Source organism: Schistocerca serialis, chromosome 2, assembly GCF_023864345.2.
Source record: "Schistocerca serialis cubense isolate TAMUIC-IGC-003099 chromosome 2, iqSchSeri2.2, whole genome shotgun sequence".
NCBI classification, from domain to species: domain Eukaryota; kingdom Metazoa; phylum Arthropoda; class Insecta; order Orthoptera; family Acrididae; genus Schistocerca; species Schistocerca serialis.
The window spans coordinates 520,954,990-520,974,444 of record NC_064639.1 but is presented as its reverse complement, the minus strand read 5'-3'; the positions used below and the strand labels follow the sequence as shown (position 1 = coordinate 520,974,444).

General features: G+C 43.3%; 1 protein-coding gene across 1 annotated transcript in view; it reads right to left on the bottom strand.

Annotated features, from left to right (window-relative positions):
* LOC126456170 (neuroligin-2-like) overlaps positions 1–19,455 on the bottom strand; it is a 351,902-nt gene that overhangs the window by 88,965 nt on the left and 243,482 nt on the right. Inside the window, exon 7 of the mRNA XM_050091924.1 lies at positions 3,113–3,738. Within this exon, the coding sequence (XP_049947881.1) occupies positions 3,113–3,738 (626 nt within the window). The remainder of the gene's footprint in view (positions 1–3,112; positions 3,739–19,455) is intronic.

Here is a 19,455-nt window from a genome sequence, read left to right as displayed (position 1 = left end):
GGGAATTTTTGTGGGCTACGTCTATAACAAATCGGAAAACGACAAAATGGATTTTTGGCATTTTCTCCTGGATGGACACATGAAGTTGCAACAGCATAAGAAATATAGGCAAGACTTCGCTAAATGCCTTCGACTTACATTTACCGACCCGCTGGCCAGATGCGCTGTGACGGGTGAGAGATGAGATAGACCAAGTAGGCCGCGATAAATCTCGATCACACTTAACGGACCCTTAGTTAATTTTGAGAAGACGACCCAGTCTTACACCCACGTCTGGAGAACGGGTCGATAGGTGCCTCTCTTGCTCTATCGAACGTCGGGTCGTGAGCAGCTGTCGCCCCGGACACGAATTTCATTTCATTGCTAGAGGAGCATGTTCCTTTTGTATTTGTATTATACTCGATGTCTTCATGTCTTTTTCATTTGGACATTTTTAGATTTATTCATTTCCTTACTTAATTAATTTACTAATTATTCACTATGTCAACATTTGGACATTTTAGACACTATTTATGCGGTAGTGTAACAAAATTAATGTCAACAAAGGTTGTAAGTCTGACATTGAGAAAGAAAAGTGGTCAGCGTGGCGGATTGCCGTCCTACGCGCCTGGGTTCGATTCGCGGCTGAGTAGGGGATGTTCCCCACTCAAGGACTGGGTGTTGTGTTGTATTGATCATCATTTCATCCCCATTCGGCGTGCAGGTCGCCCAACGTGGCTTCGAATGTAATAAGACCTACACCAAGGCGGCTGGACCTGCCCCGTAAGGGACCTCCCGGCCAATGACGCCAAACGCTCGCTTCCTTTTCCGTATGAATGGCCCACTCATCAGACCTAAGGATAATCCTAAATATATGGGAGTGAACTTAGATCACACTCAGCTACATAACTCACATCTAGAAGATACAAAACAGAAATTAAAACCCCATAATGCTATTCTATTGAAGCTGATTGGAACGACGTGAGGTTGTGCAGCGATCACATTGAGGACTTCAGCATCAGCCCTTGTCTACACCGTGCCTGAATATTGTTCATCAGGGCTCGATAACAAGTGCACGTCTAACTGAAGTGGGCGTCCAACAGAAGGAGACAACGCGGATAATTTGTGGAACCCTCGGGTCCACCCCATGCAATATGCTCCCCGTCCTAGCAAACACAGAGTCCTCGGAGTTTAGGCGATCACAATTAGGTGCAAGAGCATACAGGAAAATTCTAGACTAAACAGAACTCACTATGCAGCAAGACCTAGTACCTACAAACAGACTTAAATCCGGGTGACCTTTATACAAAATCGGTGACGAACTGCAAGGCTGTGGCTCAAAGAACCGAAATTTGATGGACAACCTCAACAACAAGGTCGACATATTCGACGTCTCAAGGAAGTTGTGGAAAATTTTGAACCTTGTCAGAAGAAGTGTTGCTACGTGTATTTAACTGATGAACAAATGGGCCTTTCAGAAAGTCTTGAATGTGAATGTAGTGGAACCCAATCAAGGGACCGTTTACTTGTGTGTGATATACGAGTTATGATGGTGAACTGAAGGACACACAGACCCTCAGCTAGAAAGTTGCTCAAGAATATTTGTAATTTTGTGTAGTATATGCGGCTGTCAAATGAAGAGGAGGCAGACGGAGAAAATTAGTACTTCATTCATCGTTTCAAACTAATCATCATAAATTTTTATAAATTTATCACAATGTGAGGCAAGACGGTCAATATTCGCGTGTAGAAAGTCTCTGCAGCTTCTCACGGGAAGATGCTTATACTTAGCCGTGCACCTGTTTGTCCAGAGAAAGTGGACGGCCACCAATATCTTTCTACGGGGCTCCAAAAACATGGAAATCGCATGGGGTGAGATCACGACAGTATGGAGGGTGTGTGAGGACTTTCCAGCGAAAGTTACGCTGCGTAACTGAAACAACCTGAAAAAAAAAGAAAGAAAAAAAGAAAAGCCGCCTTCATTTTTTCAACGTAGTTTCCACTACGCTGCAGAAGTTTCACTGGGAAGCCGTTACACATCCTCAATACAGTTCCGGTCTCTCACCACGCGATTTCCATATTTTTGGAGCCGTTTACATGGACATTCCCAGCCATCAGTCTGCTTCGGAAGAAGATGTGCACTCCTTGATAGTATCATTTTCTGTACGTAACCACCAACAATTTCGCATAAAGGTATTGATCGCCTTGTCTGACCGTGGGACTGATGTATTAACAATCATGGTGATCACTTTTCAAATAATAAACTTTTTACTTCATTTTTTTCCATTTCCCTCGTTTTAATTTTACTGTCCCATACATTACAAGAACATAAGTAAAGAATATTATAATTCAGTATATTGCTATAAAAATATGGTAGTTAAAACGCTGGCTGACTATTGTCTCTTTGAATGCTAAACAAGCAAATAAATAAGCTGAGCTAACTTTCGATTCTCCATCACATTAAAGCGGATGGCATTTTCAGAGTAGGTGATAGTAGCGACAAATGTTTAGGAGAAGACTAGCACGGAACATGACCGTACATTTGAGGTGTTTGCAACACAGCTGCTTTAATTACCGATGATGTAGTCCTACTCGTAGATGGATTGTAATCACATTTTGTGCCTGAAGATCTACATCTACATCTACACACATACTCCGCAATCCACCATACGGTGCGTGGCGGAGGGTTCTCGTATCACAACTAGCATCTTCTCTCCCTGTTCCAATCCCAAACAGAACGAGGGAAGAATGACTGCCTATATGCCTCTCTACGAGCCCTTATCTCTATTATCTTATCTTTGTGGTATTTCCGCGAAATGTAAGTAGGCGGCAGTGAAATTGTACTGCAGTCAGCCTCAAACGCTGGTTCTCTAAATTCCTCAGTAGCGATTCACGAAAAGAATGCCTCCTTTCCTCTAGAGACTCCCACCCGAGTTCCTGAAGCATTTTCGTAACACTCGCGTGATGATCAAACCTACCAGTAACAAATCTAGCAGCCCGCCTCTGAATTGCTTCTATGTCCTTCCTCAATCCGACCTGATAGGGATGGAGCATTGTGACGAATAATTTGGAAATCAACAAACCGAAGTCTTGCAGATGTGTAAAGAGTGTTTACGTTCCGTTGTGAGTATACCTGTGGGTAGTCGCTGTCCTTGGTCTGGTAGGCGAAATGGAAGAGGTAGGTGCGGGCGCCGCGGCGCGAGTGCAGGTAGGCGGTGCGGATCACGGGCGACACGGTGTGTCCGTCGCTGAGGGCCTCCATGGTGGAGTCCCGGATGTTTATGGGGTGCAGGATGGGCTTGTCCCAGTCGGTGTACTCGTTGCGCACCGCCGAGAAGATCTCGTTGAGGTGGTACACGTACGTGTTGCGGATGTACGTGCGCAGCACGCGGTCGCGCTCGTCCTCCTCGAAGCCGTACTGGATGTCGGCGGCGCTGAAGTCGAGGTAGCTCTCGGTGCTGGTGACGCCGAGCATGAGGTCGCAGCTGACGAAGGGGTCGGCGGCGCGCTCGGTGGCCAGGCCGGGCGGCACGTCGGGCGACGGCCCGAAGCGCGGCAGGAAGCGCGGCGGCGACACGTCCACCGACAGCAGCGCCGCCAGCGGCTGCGCGCGCAGGCACGGCGCCACGTCGGGCAGGCCGGGGTCGCAGCCCAGCAGCCGCGCGACGCGCGCCCGCAGAGCGTCGTGGCGCGCCGGAGACGGCGACGCCCACGGGCTCAGCGCCGACCCCGACAGCAACACCGCGCGCGTCACCAGACCTGCGCACGTCACCACACCACACACACACTCTCACCTCATGTTGTCCGCCTGTCACGTCATGGCCATCTTACACAAGGCGCTAACGGTTACAATCGACTACTCGTGAGTGACCTTCTATATCAACTGACAAACATGATGCGAATGTTGACTTCTAAATTCGTGACATGTATGGTATTGCAGGTGCAACCACAACAGAGACGTACCTGTTGAGAGGCCAAACAAATGTGTGATGCCTGAAAAATGCAGCAACTTTTTTGGATCTAGAATGAGATTTTCACTCTGCAGCGGAGTGTGCGCTGATATGAAACTTCCTGGCACATTAAAACTGCGTGCCGGACCGACACTCGAACTCGGGACCTTTGCCTTTCGCCAGCAAGTGCTCTACCAACTGAGCTACCCAAGCACGACCCACGCCCCGTCATCACAGCTTTACTTCTGCCAGTACCCCGTCTCCTACCTTCCGAACTTTACATAAGCTCTCCTGCGAACCTTGTAGAACTAGCACTCCTGAAAGAAAGGATACTGCGGAGACATGGCTTAGCCACAGCCTGGGGGATGTTTCCAGAATGAGATTTTCACTCTGCAACGGAGTGTGCGCTGATATGAAACATCCTGGCAGATTAAAACTGTGTACCGGACCGAGACTCGAGCTCGGGACCTTTGTCTTTCGCGGGCAAGAGTACTTGCACGCAAAAGGGAAAGTTCGAGGTTCAGTCCGGCACACAGTTTTAATCTGCCAGGGAGTTTCAACTTCTTTGGAGGTTGCAGTGGCAACACTCTGGATGATCGACTAATTTGGCTTTCTAACATTATATGAAAACAACTAAAAACCCTCCTCGATTGCGAAAAAAGCACCTAGTGTTAAGTGTTAACCCAGGTTTCGTCGTAGATAACTACACCTCCTTCAGAACAACAATAAAACCCACAAGTGCCTAAGAAGACCTTTGTCAATGATTAAGAGAACACCATAGCTATACATTCATAAACGAAAAAGAAGAGGAAAACACAGACAGTACATATGTACAAAGTCAAATCCACTACTTAACTTAATGGTGTACGCTTCACCTCACACCGGCCTATGTTCGATGGGCCACGACCCGCCATAAACTGCCAAACATTAACCAACATGGCCTTACTGTGCTGGTACTGTGAACGGCTGAAAGCAAAGGGATTGCACAGATGTTTGTTTCTTTCCGAAGTTCAGGCAGCTGTATGCCTTAATCATGACGTCATCCTCTTTCCCAGAATATCCTGGAGTTAAAATAGACCCCCATTTGTATCTTTGAGACGGGACTACTCAAGAGGATGTCGTCATCAGGAGAAACAAAACTGGCATTGTTAAGGTCGCAGAACGTAGTGTTAGATCCCTTAATTGTGACCGAGCGAGATGGTGTAGTGGCTAACACACTGGACTCGCATTCGGGAGGACGACGGTTCAATCCCGCGTCCGGCCATTCTGATTTAGGTGTTCCGTGATTTCCCTAAATCGCTCCAGGCAAATGCCGGGATGGTTCCTTCGAAAGGGCACCGCCGAATTCCTTCCCCGTCCTTCCCTAAGCCCATTAGACCGATGGCCTCGCTGTCTGGTCTTCTCCCCCAAACAACCCAAATCCTTAATTGTGCATTGGGATTAGAAAATTTAAAAAGCAGATTGGACAGGTTAAAGTCAGAAACAGTGTGTATTAGTGAAGTTTAGTGGAGGGATGAACAGGACTTGTCGCCAGGTGAGTACAGGATTAAAGCAAAAAATCATATAGGGGTCATGCAAAAGTACGTCTAATAATGAATAAGAACACAGGAGTGTGTGTAAGCTACTACGAATAGCAAAGACAACGCTTTAGTGTTATCAAGATAGCCACGAAATCAACACGCATCGCTTTTGCACAAGTTTATACGCCACCTACTCTAGTTTCGCAAATGATGAAGAGATGGAAAGAATGTATGATGAGATAAAAGAAATGATACAGATAGATAAGGGAGAGGGAAATTAATTGGATTGTGGTACTGGAATTCGATAGCAGAAAGAGGATGAGAAGGAAAAATAGCAGTTGAATATGGACTGTGTGAAAGGAACGAAACAGAAAGCCGCCTGACTGAATTTTGCAAGGAGGGTAATTTAATCCTCGCTAGCAGTTAACTTACGAATCGTGATAGTATACTTGGAAGAGACATGGATACACTAGAAGGATTCAGATTGATTTCAGAATGTATTTTGTAATTTTCTTCCTGTGAGCCGGCCGCGGTGGTCTCGCGGTTCTAGGCGCGCAGTCCGGAACCGTGCGACTCCTACGGTCGCAGGTTCGAATCCTGCCTGGGGCATGGATGTGTGTGATGTCTTTAGGTTAGTTAGGTTTAAGTAGTTCTAAGTTCTAGGGGACTGATGACCACAGCTGTTAAGTCCCATAGTGCTCAGAGCCATTTGAACCATTTGTTCCTGTGAGAATCAACAGCTTCCAAATACCTTATAAAAGATAACATATTCCGTAGGAGGATGTAACTTAAAAGTTCTTTACGTAAGTCGTTCGATTAGATAATTTCGTCCTCAAATAACTTTCAACCACATTTTTAATGTTACAAACTATATCGGTATATTTTTATACTGTTATCAGGTTCCCTTACTTTACAAAAACAGAAACAGATTTCATATTCCGTTAGTACATTAGGAATAAATCTACATCAAAAATGTTAAAACACAGCTCACTGAGGTGTAGTAGGTAGCCCGTTGAGCACCGTTAACAATGTGTGACGAAAACTTGTATCTTTCTTAATGTAGATTTATTCTGCATGTATTTATGGAATATGATGTCTGGATCTATTTTTGCAAAGAAAATGAACCCGATAAACGAGATATATAACTTGTAATATCAGCAACTTGCTTAATAATTACTTACGGCAGTAGGCGCGAGAGATGAAATAATGAAGACAGCAGGGCAACAACTAGGTGAAAAGAGAAAGTCTATTAGAAATCCATGGGTATCACAGGAGTTATTTAACTTAGTTGATGAAAGGAGAAAACAAAAATGCTGCAAATGAGGCAAGCGAAATTTTTACCCACATGAGAATTTGACGTGTTGTGCAAAGTAAAATAAACACGTTTCACAACAATAATATATTTAATACCTCAAGGTGACAACTAATCTGTTGAAACCATATGTCTGAAATGAAGGAATATTTTGTACGATCTAGACTCTGTTAGGTTTCTAACAACCAAACGTGTCTTGCTGTGAACGGAAATGGTATCCCAGACCATCAGGATGGTATCTCACCGATGCGTGGGGTGTCTCCAGACACGGCTTCGCTGACCTTCGAGTTTAATTCGCAACGATACTCATCATCGGAGACCATTTTACTTCAGTCTGTGAGATTCCCGATCGAAGACTTGCTGGAGACGCATCGGGCAACGGTGGGATACCAACTTCATTGTCGCCCGCCATATTGCCTGACATCCTGGAGTGATGCTCTGGGGTGCCATTTCCATTTCTCTTCATAGCAGGACGCCTTTGCTTGTCATTCGCGGCAACCTTACAGCAGAGCGGTAGGTCGACGATATTCTGTGCCTCGGTTTGTTTCTCGGGTTACATTTAAACAAGATAACGCCCGTCTACGCACGGCGAAAGTTTCTACTGTTTCTCTTCTTGCTTCCCAAATCCTGCCTTGGCCAACACAGTCACCGGATCTTTCCCCATTGAGAACTTTGGAGTATTATGGGAAGGGCCATCCAACCATCTCGGGATTTATACACTCCAACAGACAGAATCTGTCACGATATCCATCAGGATGACATCCAGAAACTCTGCCAATTGGTGCTAAGCCGGATGATTGCATGCACAAAGGCCAGAGGTGGACCAACTGACTTGCACAATTTTTGAAGCTCTTTCTCGTGAACAAGTTATTCAGTTTTCAGGAAGTGTAATCGTCTTGTTGTCTGTACGTGTACACTGCAATCTGTCGTCTAATTCGGATATGTCCTTCGTGGTGCATCTTTTATTTCTCAGAGTGCATAATCACTAACCGATATTCAGTGTGGAATAGTCGAACAAGTTTAGAAAATCATATGTACGGGATAGCGAAAGATCGTGCAGACGCTAGGACACAGGAGTTACATTCGAGACAAGTAGGGTTAGAACTCACGTCGAGACGTCAAAATGACGGTTTCCCACGATTTCACAGCCTTAATTAAATGGAATGATTGAATGATCCTTTTGAAAGGACGTGTCTGACCTCCTTTTGATCACAAGATGAATTCAAGCTTGTGTTGCAATACCTAATGACCTCTTCGTTTGCGGTGTGTTAATCTTCCTTACACACGTTTATTTAACGGCACTTCATAAAAAAGGAACGATTTTACAATTACGTAGGCAATAAGGCTTCCACACATCATTCTAATTAATGACAGGCATCACTGACGAGGAGAAAACGACAAGTGCCGTCATCGGATTTTCAAGGATCCTCGTAAAGTGAATCAGTCAAAAAAAGCGAAAATATGTCTCAGCTTATCAGTATATGGTTCAAATGGCTCTAGTGACTATGGGACTTAACATCTGAGGTCATCAGTCCCCTAGACGCAGAACTACTTAAACCTAACTAACCTAAGGATATCACACACATCCATGCCCGACGCAGGATTCGAACCTACGACCGTAGCAGGTGCGTGGTTCCGGACTGAAGCACATAGAACCACTCGGCCACCGCGACAGTTCCTAAAAAGACGAGGATCAAGGTTTACGATTTATTTTCGAAGTATTTTAGGTGCCTCTAACCGTGATACCCTCACACGAAATGGCAGCTTGAGTTATTAGCATCGCGGATCAGTAATTTTGCGTCCCGCGTTCAAAGAGCTGACCATTGTTTCTATTTTTTTTTTTTCATTTATCCTCCCATATTCGTAGAAGGATACTTCACGCATGTTTCTTATCAAATTAGGGGATACAAGGGCGTCATATTAATTGTAAAGTTACTACTGCATTACTCAATATGTTTCACACGTTTAATGTATTATATACGTGTGTATGGCATGTTGAGGGGTTACAGTATTTTCAAACTCTCATATTCACATATTTAGTGTTATATAAATTCATGTATTATTCTTGTAATTTACTAATACATTCATTACTCAGGTTGATTTGGTGCATTCCCTTGTGTGATAGCAAGGGAATATTCCGAACACCAGTAGCGACGAGAGAAAGTATTGACATTCCCTCGCATGAAGCACAGTAGAGAAAGAAACGTCGTTAACACTGGTAAAGACTTCGGGGGCTGGCAACAATTTTGCAGCAAATCATGAATGACAGATCATTATTCCAAAAACTGGCACTTGCAGTTGATTATGAATCAAGATACACTATAGGGATTTCACAGAAAAAAATTTCAAATAACTTTATCATTTTCTTATTCATTCATCTAACTTATCATTAGTAGGCGAATTAAGACAATGTTATATAAAAATACAATGGAAGACATTCGTGTAGTAGTCTTGTACAGACATGGGTGTAGAAATGAATAACAAAAATGGAGTAATACTCGGGTTTTGAACAATAGGCGCAGAATTATGTAGCCGCGACGCTAATCAGTGTGCCGCTATTTCGTATATAGGGACATAATAACACATGGGCCACTGAACCTCCTTAGGTAGACGTCATGCCTAAAAACAAGAAATGCTAAATAATAAATTACGATTTAGTAATTTTGAGTAAATAAATGCCACATAATTAGTAGATCACTATGTGATCATAAGTATCCGGACACCTAGCTGAGAATGGCTTACAAGTTCGTGGCGCCCTCCATCGGTAATACTGCAATAAATACGGCGTTGGCCCAACCTAAGCCCTGATGACAGCTTCCACTTTCGGAGGCATACGTTCAATCAGGTTCTGAAAAGTTTCTTGGGGTATGGAAGACCGTTATGCACGGAGTGCTGCATTGAGGAGAGGTATCGATGAAGGTCGGTGAGGCCTGGCATGAAGTCGGCGTTCCAAAACATCCCTAGTGTGTTCTATACGATTCTGGTCAGGACTCTATGCAGGCCAGTCCACTACAGGGATTTTATTGTCGTGTAATCACTCAGCCACAGGCCGTGCATTATGAACAGGTGCCTGATCGTACTGAAAGGTGCCATCTCCATCCCGGAATTACTCTACAACAATGGGAAGCAAAAAGATGCTTAAAACGTCAATGTAGGCCTGTGTTCTGACAGTGCCGCGAAAAACACCGAGGGGAGCAATCCCAATCCATGAAAATCACTACCACACCATAACACTACCTCCTCTGAATTTTACTGTAGCGCTACACACGGCCACGCGGGAATATCCGAGCGGTCTAGGGCGCTGCAGTCATGGACTGTGCGGCTGGTCACGGCGGAGGTTCGAGGCCTCCCTCGGGCATGGGTGTGTGTGTTTGTCCTTATGATAGTTTAGGTTAAGTAGCGTGTAAGCTTAGGGACTGATGACCTTAGCAGTTAAGTCCCACAAGATTTAACACACATTTGTACATTTTTTTGAACACTACACACTCTGACAGATGACTTTCACCGGGCATTCGACATACCCACATCCTGCCATCGGTTCACCACTGTGTACTGTGGTTCGGCATTCCACACAATGTTTTTCCGCTGTTAAGTCGTTCAATGTTTACGCTAATTACACCAAGCAAGGCTTCGTTTGGCCTTTACCGGTGTGATGTGTGGCTTATGAGCAGCCCCTCGGCCATGAAATCCAGCTTTTCTCGTCTCCCGCCTAACTGACATAGTACTTGCAGTGGATCGTGATGCGGTTTGGAATTCCTGTGTGATGGTCTTATTACATGTCTGCCTATTACACATTACTTCCCTCTTCTCTGTCAGGTCAACAGACGAGGTCTGCCTGTACGCTTTTGTGCTGTACGTGTCCCTTCACGTTTCCAGTTCACTATCACATTGGAAACAGTGGACCTATGGATGATTAGGAGTGTGGAAATCTCGCGTGCAGACATATAACACAAGTGATACCCAATCACCTGACCACGTTCGAATTCCGTGAGTTCTGCGGAGCGCCCCATTCTTCTCTGTCATGATGTTTAAGGACCACAGAAGTCGCTGATATGGAGTACCTAGCAGTAGGTGGCAGCACAATGCATCTAATACGAAAAAAGTTTTTGAGGTGTCCGGATACTTTTGATTACATAGTGTAAATTACCTGGAAAGTAGCTCGAAAACCTCGACCGTCATTCTTCGAGGAACGGTCGAGATCTACGAATAAGCCGAGATACTTGTTCTCTTATTTGTACTCCTCTTCCACTGAGCGTAGTTTCCGAGAAATCCGGTCATGGTACTTGCCGTGTTTTCCTCGTGATTATGAAAAATTGAAATTAGCGGGAACAGCATAACTGTAGTGAAACCAAATTTAATCATCATTCCATAACTCGTATGGGTTTATAGGTATTTCACCTTCTTTCTTCATTCTTAGTACGGATATTAAATTTTGCTCTTCATGTAATGGCAGTTAATACAGAAGAATTAAAACGTTGCTTAGTTAACTATGAGTGCGATTTTGTGACAAATAACGACTTACAGTGAATATACAATACTACCCTCATGAAAGATGAAACGTTGTTATATGGATAGAGTCTCAAGGGCATAAGACCACAATCAAATACAAATGGTCCAAACAACACTTTCCCAGGTGACGAACCTCGTATAGAATTGTGCCGCTATTAGATTGTACCAGTTCACTAGGAAAGTATAATTTATGTATTTAGGACATAGATCAGGTGGGATCTCACTCCAGTGACGATGGTCTTATGGATGGCATACAAATTTGTACGGCCGTATTTTGACATATGATTCTGCAAAGAATGATTAAGAAACCGAGCATCAACATTTATAGCAGTTATTCAATGTGAGGCATTGAACTATTGCAGCTCTATGGTTGAAATACCCTATCGTGCCAGAAATGTGGCAATTATTCTGTATCTGACAAGCTTGTGGTGCGTATATGGGGAGATATCTTTATATGATCGAAGACTTAAAACCATTCGGAATTTCAAAACAAAAAAATTTTTTCTTCTTATTGTGTAGCATTTATTTACTCCTAAATAGTTAATCGTTTATTATTTGTTGTTTCTAGATACGACTTTACCTAAGGTGCATAAGTGGCCCGTGTGTTATTCATCTCCCTATATATGAATAAAATATTTTATACACAGTTCAGTGATAATATCAAAATCCAAAAAACCCACTACAAAGCTTATCTCCCCCTGAAATGTATCAGAAAGTAAATTGATGTAGAAACTGAAGAAATAAAAAAATAAAGTAGAAGTAAGGACCAAAGACGAACCAACGGGGAGAGAGAGAGAGAGAGAGAGAGAGAGAATTAGTAGTGTGCCATTTATGAAATGCGAGTTATTGAAAAGGAAAAAAAAATACATGGAGACTGCAGTAGTAAATCAATATGTCAGTTGCTTATGTATGCAAGAAACCTAGGAAATACGAGAGTGGCCCAAATAAAGATCTTAGTTTATGCTGGAAAAGCTTCATATCGGTCTTCTCTTTTGCGTGTCACGTAAAGCAACATGCACTAGGCGTATTGGCTCTCCTTTATATGTTATATCAAATGCTGGTCACATTATGACCTCCACTCCTCCGCTGGTAGCATTCACTATGTAAATTTTGGTCATCGACGGAGCACCCAGTGCGAATCGCTGACACACAAGATTTCACACTGTATTTTAATGTTACATTCTGAGAAAATCGTGCTATCAAAAGTGTACTAATAACTTAGATGCGGAAAATCAACCTGTAAAAATGAGTGTCTGATATTCATCGAGAACAAGAGAAATAAAGGATAAGAAAAGCTAAAAACGAACAGTAACGGCTTAAAAATACATTATCGGGTATAACACCAAATTACTACCGAGATAGGCTGGCTGTGAGATGCAGCGGTTTATCAAACAGCAATCACACAATTATTTTATACTGGACGCATATAACGTAGAGTAACACTAGTACATGTGCATTTACGTGCCACATACTGGTTTAACTATATATTCCCCACGTTTTTGGTACTTTATAGAACGTCATCATACAAAGAAATATGCGAACACAACGGAAGCCCCGTACTGTCGAAGTGCTACTTCAATGTGAAGGGAAGAGCGGCCAAGAGCGCGCATCGGTAGCTACAGCAGCGCAGTCACTCCTCGTGGAATCGCGTCGTCTAGCGACAGTCAATGTTTACAAAAATGCCGGAGACCTCAGAAGCAGCGGGAAATTGAAAACCGGTGGGCGTGAAGGAGACCATTCAGTGCCAGAAACGAGATTTCTCCCCAGCGGACAGGATACCTCGCCGGCTTCCCCGCAAGATCCAATATCGACGCAAGTCGTCGGTTTGAGCTGTGAAGAGACAGCAACTGTCAAGGAAATCATTCAAAGTATAGTGCTGTATCTCCAAAGCCCTCATAAATACTGTGGAATGAACCATTCATTGGATTTAAATTAGAAATTCGCTTTCGAGGGAATGACAGACTCCTGCATTAGCGCCATTTTACATGGAAAAATGAAAAGAATCGAACATCGAAAGGGACTGAATTACAAACTTCATTTCCTGCACCTTAAAATATGTTCATTGTTTCCAGAGTAATGTGTGTAACATTTAAAATTAATTACATAGGTTGGTTATAGTTAAACTTTCGCTACTTGACCCAGTGCAGATGGAAAACTATTTACCATTGGGTACTCAACTTTATAAGAAAGATGTTCAGGATATGTGCTGCAGGAATTGCATTGTTAGAAATGTGAGTGTCATTACCTGGCGTTAGACGCCGGTCTGGTACGGCAAATTAGGTTTTAAACGCAAGCATCAGTGTGCATTACGATTTGCAAACACTCGACATGGGTCTGGACAAGATGAGCAGTTTTTTACACTAAAGCTGTTTTACCAAAACAGCATCAATAGTGGTCCTGTTCCTCTCGAACATTGACGCATTAAAGGAATACGGAGAGGTCATCTTTCCCCAGTGGGGTTAGAAAACATGATTCGATAGTTGGAGAATTAACTGGCGGTTTCAGTACTGCTCCTGCGAGAGTCCTAAGGCCAATTGCGCTACAAATTGGCTGAGAGCGCTGGATGCAATATGCAATCTTCGAGCAGTGCAAAAGCTGTGTCACAATAGCCGAACATTCCGTGGTCAATCGTTCGAAAACTGCTGCGAACAATTGTTTCGGGTGGTATCAAAGCAATTTTTTGTGCTGTTGTAGGCTGTCATGAGTGCAGATGGCCGTCACAGTGAGCAATGGTTGTACCCTGGAACTTAAATATGAAACTCAATTTGAAAATTACAATGTGTGTCCTTCTATGGTTTAATCATTATGTGTCATCAGCATGTCCTTACACGTTTCCAAAATGTTTCATTCTCCTACGATTATTACTAGTTTCTCATGCGAGCCGTTTCAGGTAGTGAAAAAGGAAGAATAGAACAAATCAGTTTTTGTACCATCGAAATTCAAGGGTAGCGTCTTCGGTTGGTGATCAAGACGTCCTGGGTCGCTGGTTCGAACCCAGCGACTGCTTAAGTTTTGCATAAATATCGTCAGTAATGGCGGGCGAGGAGTGCTGGCATGAGAAGTCACGATCGTTATGACCATGGCCCTACCGAAAAGGGCAGAGGAGCGGACGGAGGTTCAGGGCACTCTGGCCGTTGCGGTGGAAAAGTGCTCTTAAAAGGCGGACGAATCAACAATATTCAGCGGCATAAGGATGCAGATGGTAATGGAAACCACTGCATTGAAGACACATAATGTGCATCGACAGGACATGTGGCGTGTAATTCAAAAATTGTCATGAGGGTCTCTCCATCGGCTAAACATTCCGGATTAATCCACCATTCGGATCTCCGGGAGGAGACGGTCGAGATAAGGGTGACCAGGACAAATAATCTGAATAACCAAAGAAGGGATAACGTTCTTCGATTCGGAACATGGACTGTAAGAGTTTTGAACGTAATAGGGAAGCTAAAAAATCTACTAACGAAATGCAAGCTCTCCAGCAAGGTGTAGGGAGGGTTATTAGTGAAGTGAAAGGGAAAGATGATGCAGATTTTTGATCAGACGAAAAACAGGTAATATCAACCGCTGCAGAAAAATGGTGTGACCCTAGAAAGACTCGTTATGAACAGCAAAATAGGGTAGAGAGGTGTGAGCAACTGTGAAATGTTCAGTGTTACACCGACAACAATAGTTCAGATATACATGCCGGCATCAAAACCAGAAAATGGAGACGCAGAGGAAGCATATAACGAGATGAACGGGTAATTCAGTACGTAATGGAGATGAAAGTCTAAAAATGCTTGAGGATTGCAAGGCTGTTGTAGTGGACAGAATAGAGCAAGATGTTACGGCTCAATATAGGCTTGACAGTGGGAATGAGAAAGCAGGAAGTCTAATTGCTTTCTGCAATAAACCATAGATCGTAATAGAGAATATTCTGTTAAGAATCACAAGTGCGAGAGGTATCGTAGGCAAGTACAGACACTGTAAGACGTCATCGTCAGACAAGATTTAGAAATCAGATATTGGATTGCAAGACGTATCCTGCAGCAAATATATTTACATCTACATGGACACTCCGCAAGCTCCTTTAAGGCGCATGACGGAGGGTACCCTGTAACACTACTTGTTATTTCCCCTACTGTTACACTCGAAAGCAGAGCGATTTGTGCTCCTTACGTGCGGTGTATATTGGCAGCATCTTCAGATGCCGGTTCTCTATATTTTCTCATGTGATTCTGGAAGAGAACGGCACCTTCCCTCCAGGGACTCCCATTTGATTTCCTGAAGCATCTCCGTAACACCTGCGTTTTATTCAAACCAAGCGGTAACAAATATAGCAGTCCTCCTCTGAACTGCTTCGATGTCTTCCTTCAGTCCGACATGGTACAGGTCCAAAACACTCGATCAGTACTCAAGAATATGTCCCACCAGACTCCTAATTCTAGTCCCCTTTATGAGTGGATCACTTTTTCCTGTAATTCTCCGAATAAACCAAAGTCGATCATTTGCCTTCCCTACCACAATTTATCCGCCTCAAGTCGCTTAGGAACGTTACACCCAGACATTTAAACGATTTGACTGTGTCACGCTGGACACTAAGATTACTGCATGCGAACATTACTGGTTTATTCTTCCTACTCATCCGCATTAACTAGCATTTTTCCACATTTAGGGTTAGCTACTAATTGTCACACCAACTAGAAATTTTGTCTAAGTCATCTTGTATCCTCCTTCAGTTACTCAGCTTCGACTTATTACCGAACACTACAACATCACAAACAACTGCAGACTGGTTCCCTCCCTGCCCACCAAATAACTAATGTATACAGAGAACAACAGCGGTCTTACCACACTTCCCTGGGGCACTCCTGACGATAACCTTGTCTCTGATCAACACTCACCGTCGAGGACAACGTATTGGGTTCTATTATTTAAGAAGTCTTCGACCTACTCATATATCTGTGAACCTATTTCATATGCTCGTACCTTTCTGGACAGCTTGCAATTGGGCACCGTGTCAAATGCTTTCCGGAAATCTATAAATATGAAATCTGCCTGTTGCCTTTCGCACTAGCGATACTTTCTAAAAACATGCTAATTTGTGGACGTAAGCTTCTTAGCTTCAAGAAAGTTTAATATATTCGAACTGAGAATGTGTTCACGAATTCTACAGCAAACAGAAGTTAGTGGTATTGGTCTGTAACTTCGCGGGTCCGTTCTCTTACCTTTCTTATACACCGGAGTCCCCTGCGCTTTTTTCCAGGCGCTTGGGACTTTGTGCTGGACGAGAGTTTGACGATAAATGCATGCTAGGTAAGGGACCATTGTCGTATTGCATTCTTCATAAACTCGAACTGGGATACCGTCCGTACTTGGAGATTTATTTGTTTTCAATCCTTTAAGGTGTTTCTCTACGCCAGGTATGCTTATTTCTGTGTCGTCCATTCACGAGTCAGCCCGATGCTCAAATGACGGTCTGTTTGTACAGTTCTCCAGCGTGAAAGATTTCTCGAACGCGGAATTTGAAACTCTGGGTTTAGTTTTGCTATCTTTAACAGCCACATCAGACTGGTTAACAAGGGAGTCGATGGAAGGCTTAGTCCAGCTGAGCGATTTTACATACTAACAGAATATTTCAGGCTCCCTGGCATATCTTTTGGTAAGGTATGACGGTGGTTGTTGATGTATGCTGGCGCACAGATCTTTTCACAGATTCAGATCATAATTTAATAATGACGAGAAGGCCAAATAAGATTAAAAGAATCACCCGGAAGCATCACTATGGAAGGGAGTGAGATACCGAAGTATTGAGCAATGATGCGATGCGTTTTAGGTTCGCTAAGTATGTGATTAGTGCGGTCAGGAATACCAGAGTAGGCAGCTCAGTTGAAGAGCAATGTATTTACCTAAAAAGGGGAATGACAAAAGTTGGACAGTCATATCTAAGTACAAGGGAGGAGACTGATGAGAAACCGTGGGTAATAGAAGATATATTTCAACTAAACGTGAGACAAAGACGTAATAAGTATTTAGTAAAAGGCGGGAATATAGAAAACAAACCCCTTAGGAATGAAATAAATAAAAAATGCAGTGCTGTCAAGGCGAAATGGCTTCAGGAAAAAAGTGAAGGTACCGAAAAAGAAATTATAGCCGAAGACACTGATTCGGCGTATAAAAAAACCAAAACATCCTTCCATGAAATTGAAACCAAGGATGGTAACATTAAGAATGTAATAGTAATTCCATTGTTAAAGGCAGAGGAGAGAATTGATGGGTACAGGGGGTACATTCAAAGCATCTGAGGACTTGTCTTAGCCGGCCGTGGTGCCGAGCGGTTCTAGGCGCTTCAGTCTGGAACCGCCAGACCGCTACGGTCGCACGTTCGAATCCTGCCTCGGGCGTGGATGTGTGTGATGTCCTTAGGTTGGTTTGGTTTAAGTAGTTCTAAGTTCTAGGGGACTGATGACCTCAGCTGTTAAATCCCATAGTGCTCAGAGCCATTTTGAACTTGTCTGACGACGTAGTAAAAGAAGAGTGGAAGTCGATAACGAAGGCATAGGGGATCCTGTACGAGTATTAGCTAGAATACAAAAGAGCTCTAGAAGACATGAAATCAAATGAAGTAGAATGGAAGGATAACATTGCAACGTAACTTCTAAGATTACTGGGCGAATTCGCAACCAAAATAATATTCTAGTTGGCCGGTAGAATCTTTGAGCCTGGCGACACACCATCAAACTTCCGGAGAAATATCAGCCACACGGTTCCGTAGGCAGCAATTGCTGATAAGTGCAAGAAGCATCGTACAATCAGCTTAACAGCTCATGCACCAAGTTGCTGATAATCTACAGAAGAACGGAAAAGAAAATTGAGAATCTATTAGATGACAATGTTTGGGTTTGGGAAAGGTAAAGGCACCAGAGAGGCAGTTCTGAGATTGTGGTTGACAATGAAAGCAACCCTGGATAAAAATCAAGAAACACCCATAGGACCTAGAAAAAGAGATCTGCAATGAAAAATGGGACAAGATGTTCGAAATTCTGAGAAAAATAGGTATATGCTATTGGGAAAGACGGATAATACACAATATGCACAAGAACCAAGAAGGAACAATAAGATCCGATGACCTAGAAAAAAGTGCTCGCGTTGAAGTGGGTGTAGGACAGGAATGTGGTCTTTCGCCCTCACAGTTAAATCTGCGCGTCGATGAATCAATGACGGCAATACAGGGAAACTTCGAGAATTTGGTTAAAATTCACGATGAAAATATCAAGCTTAAGATTCGCTGATTACATTACTGCGCTCAGTGAAAGTGAAAAGGAATTATAAAATCTGTTTGATGGAATGACCCGTAAAGTGGAGAAACGCGTAGTTAAAGAGATGGAGCAGAAATGAGATTAGGGATAAACTTTAATATCAAAATTGTCTATCACGAAGTGGACAAAGATAAGGATTTCTGCTACCTTGGAAGCAAAATAACCTATTATGGACGAAGCAAGGAGGAGACAAAGAGCAGGCTAGTGAAGGATCAAAAAGCTTTCCTGGCTACAAGACGTCTGCTGGCGTCAAACATAGGCCTTAATTTGTGGATGGACGTTTGGAACAAAGCGTTATATGCTAGTGAATCATGGACAGTGGGAAATGCAGATCGAAGCGTTTGTGATGTGGTGCTGTAGAAGAACATGGAAGATTCAATGGACTGATAAGTTAACGGATGAGGCAGTTCTCCGCAGAATCGGCGAAGAAGAAAGAACAAGATAACAGGACCTGTGTTAAGGTAGCAGGGAATAAAGGCTATCGTACTAGAGGGTGCAGCAGAGGGCAAAAACTGTAGACGAAGACGGAGACTGGGATACATCTAGCAAGTAACTGAAGACCTGGGGTGCAAGTGCTAATCGAGATGAAGAGATTGGCGCAGGAGAGGAGATCGTGACGTGGCGCATCAGATGAATCAGAAAACTGGTAATTTAAAATAAAAAAGGAGAAAACATTATCCACGTTACGCTACAATATCAGGATGACAGAAAACCTCACATATATGAATATACAGATATTAATTGGTAGTTACTGTCCAGTGCCCACTAACTTTTACACATTACAGTAAAATAAATTCTTCTCCGGAATAGAAGGAGTTATCAACTTTTTCAGTATCTCTACCTTTTCTTCACTCTGACAGCGTAATTATGTCCTTCATTGTAAA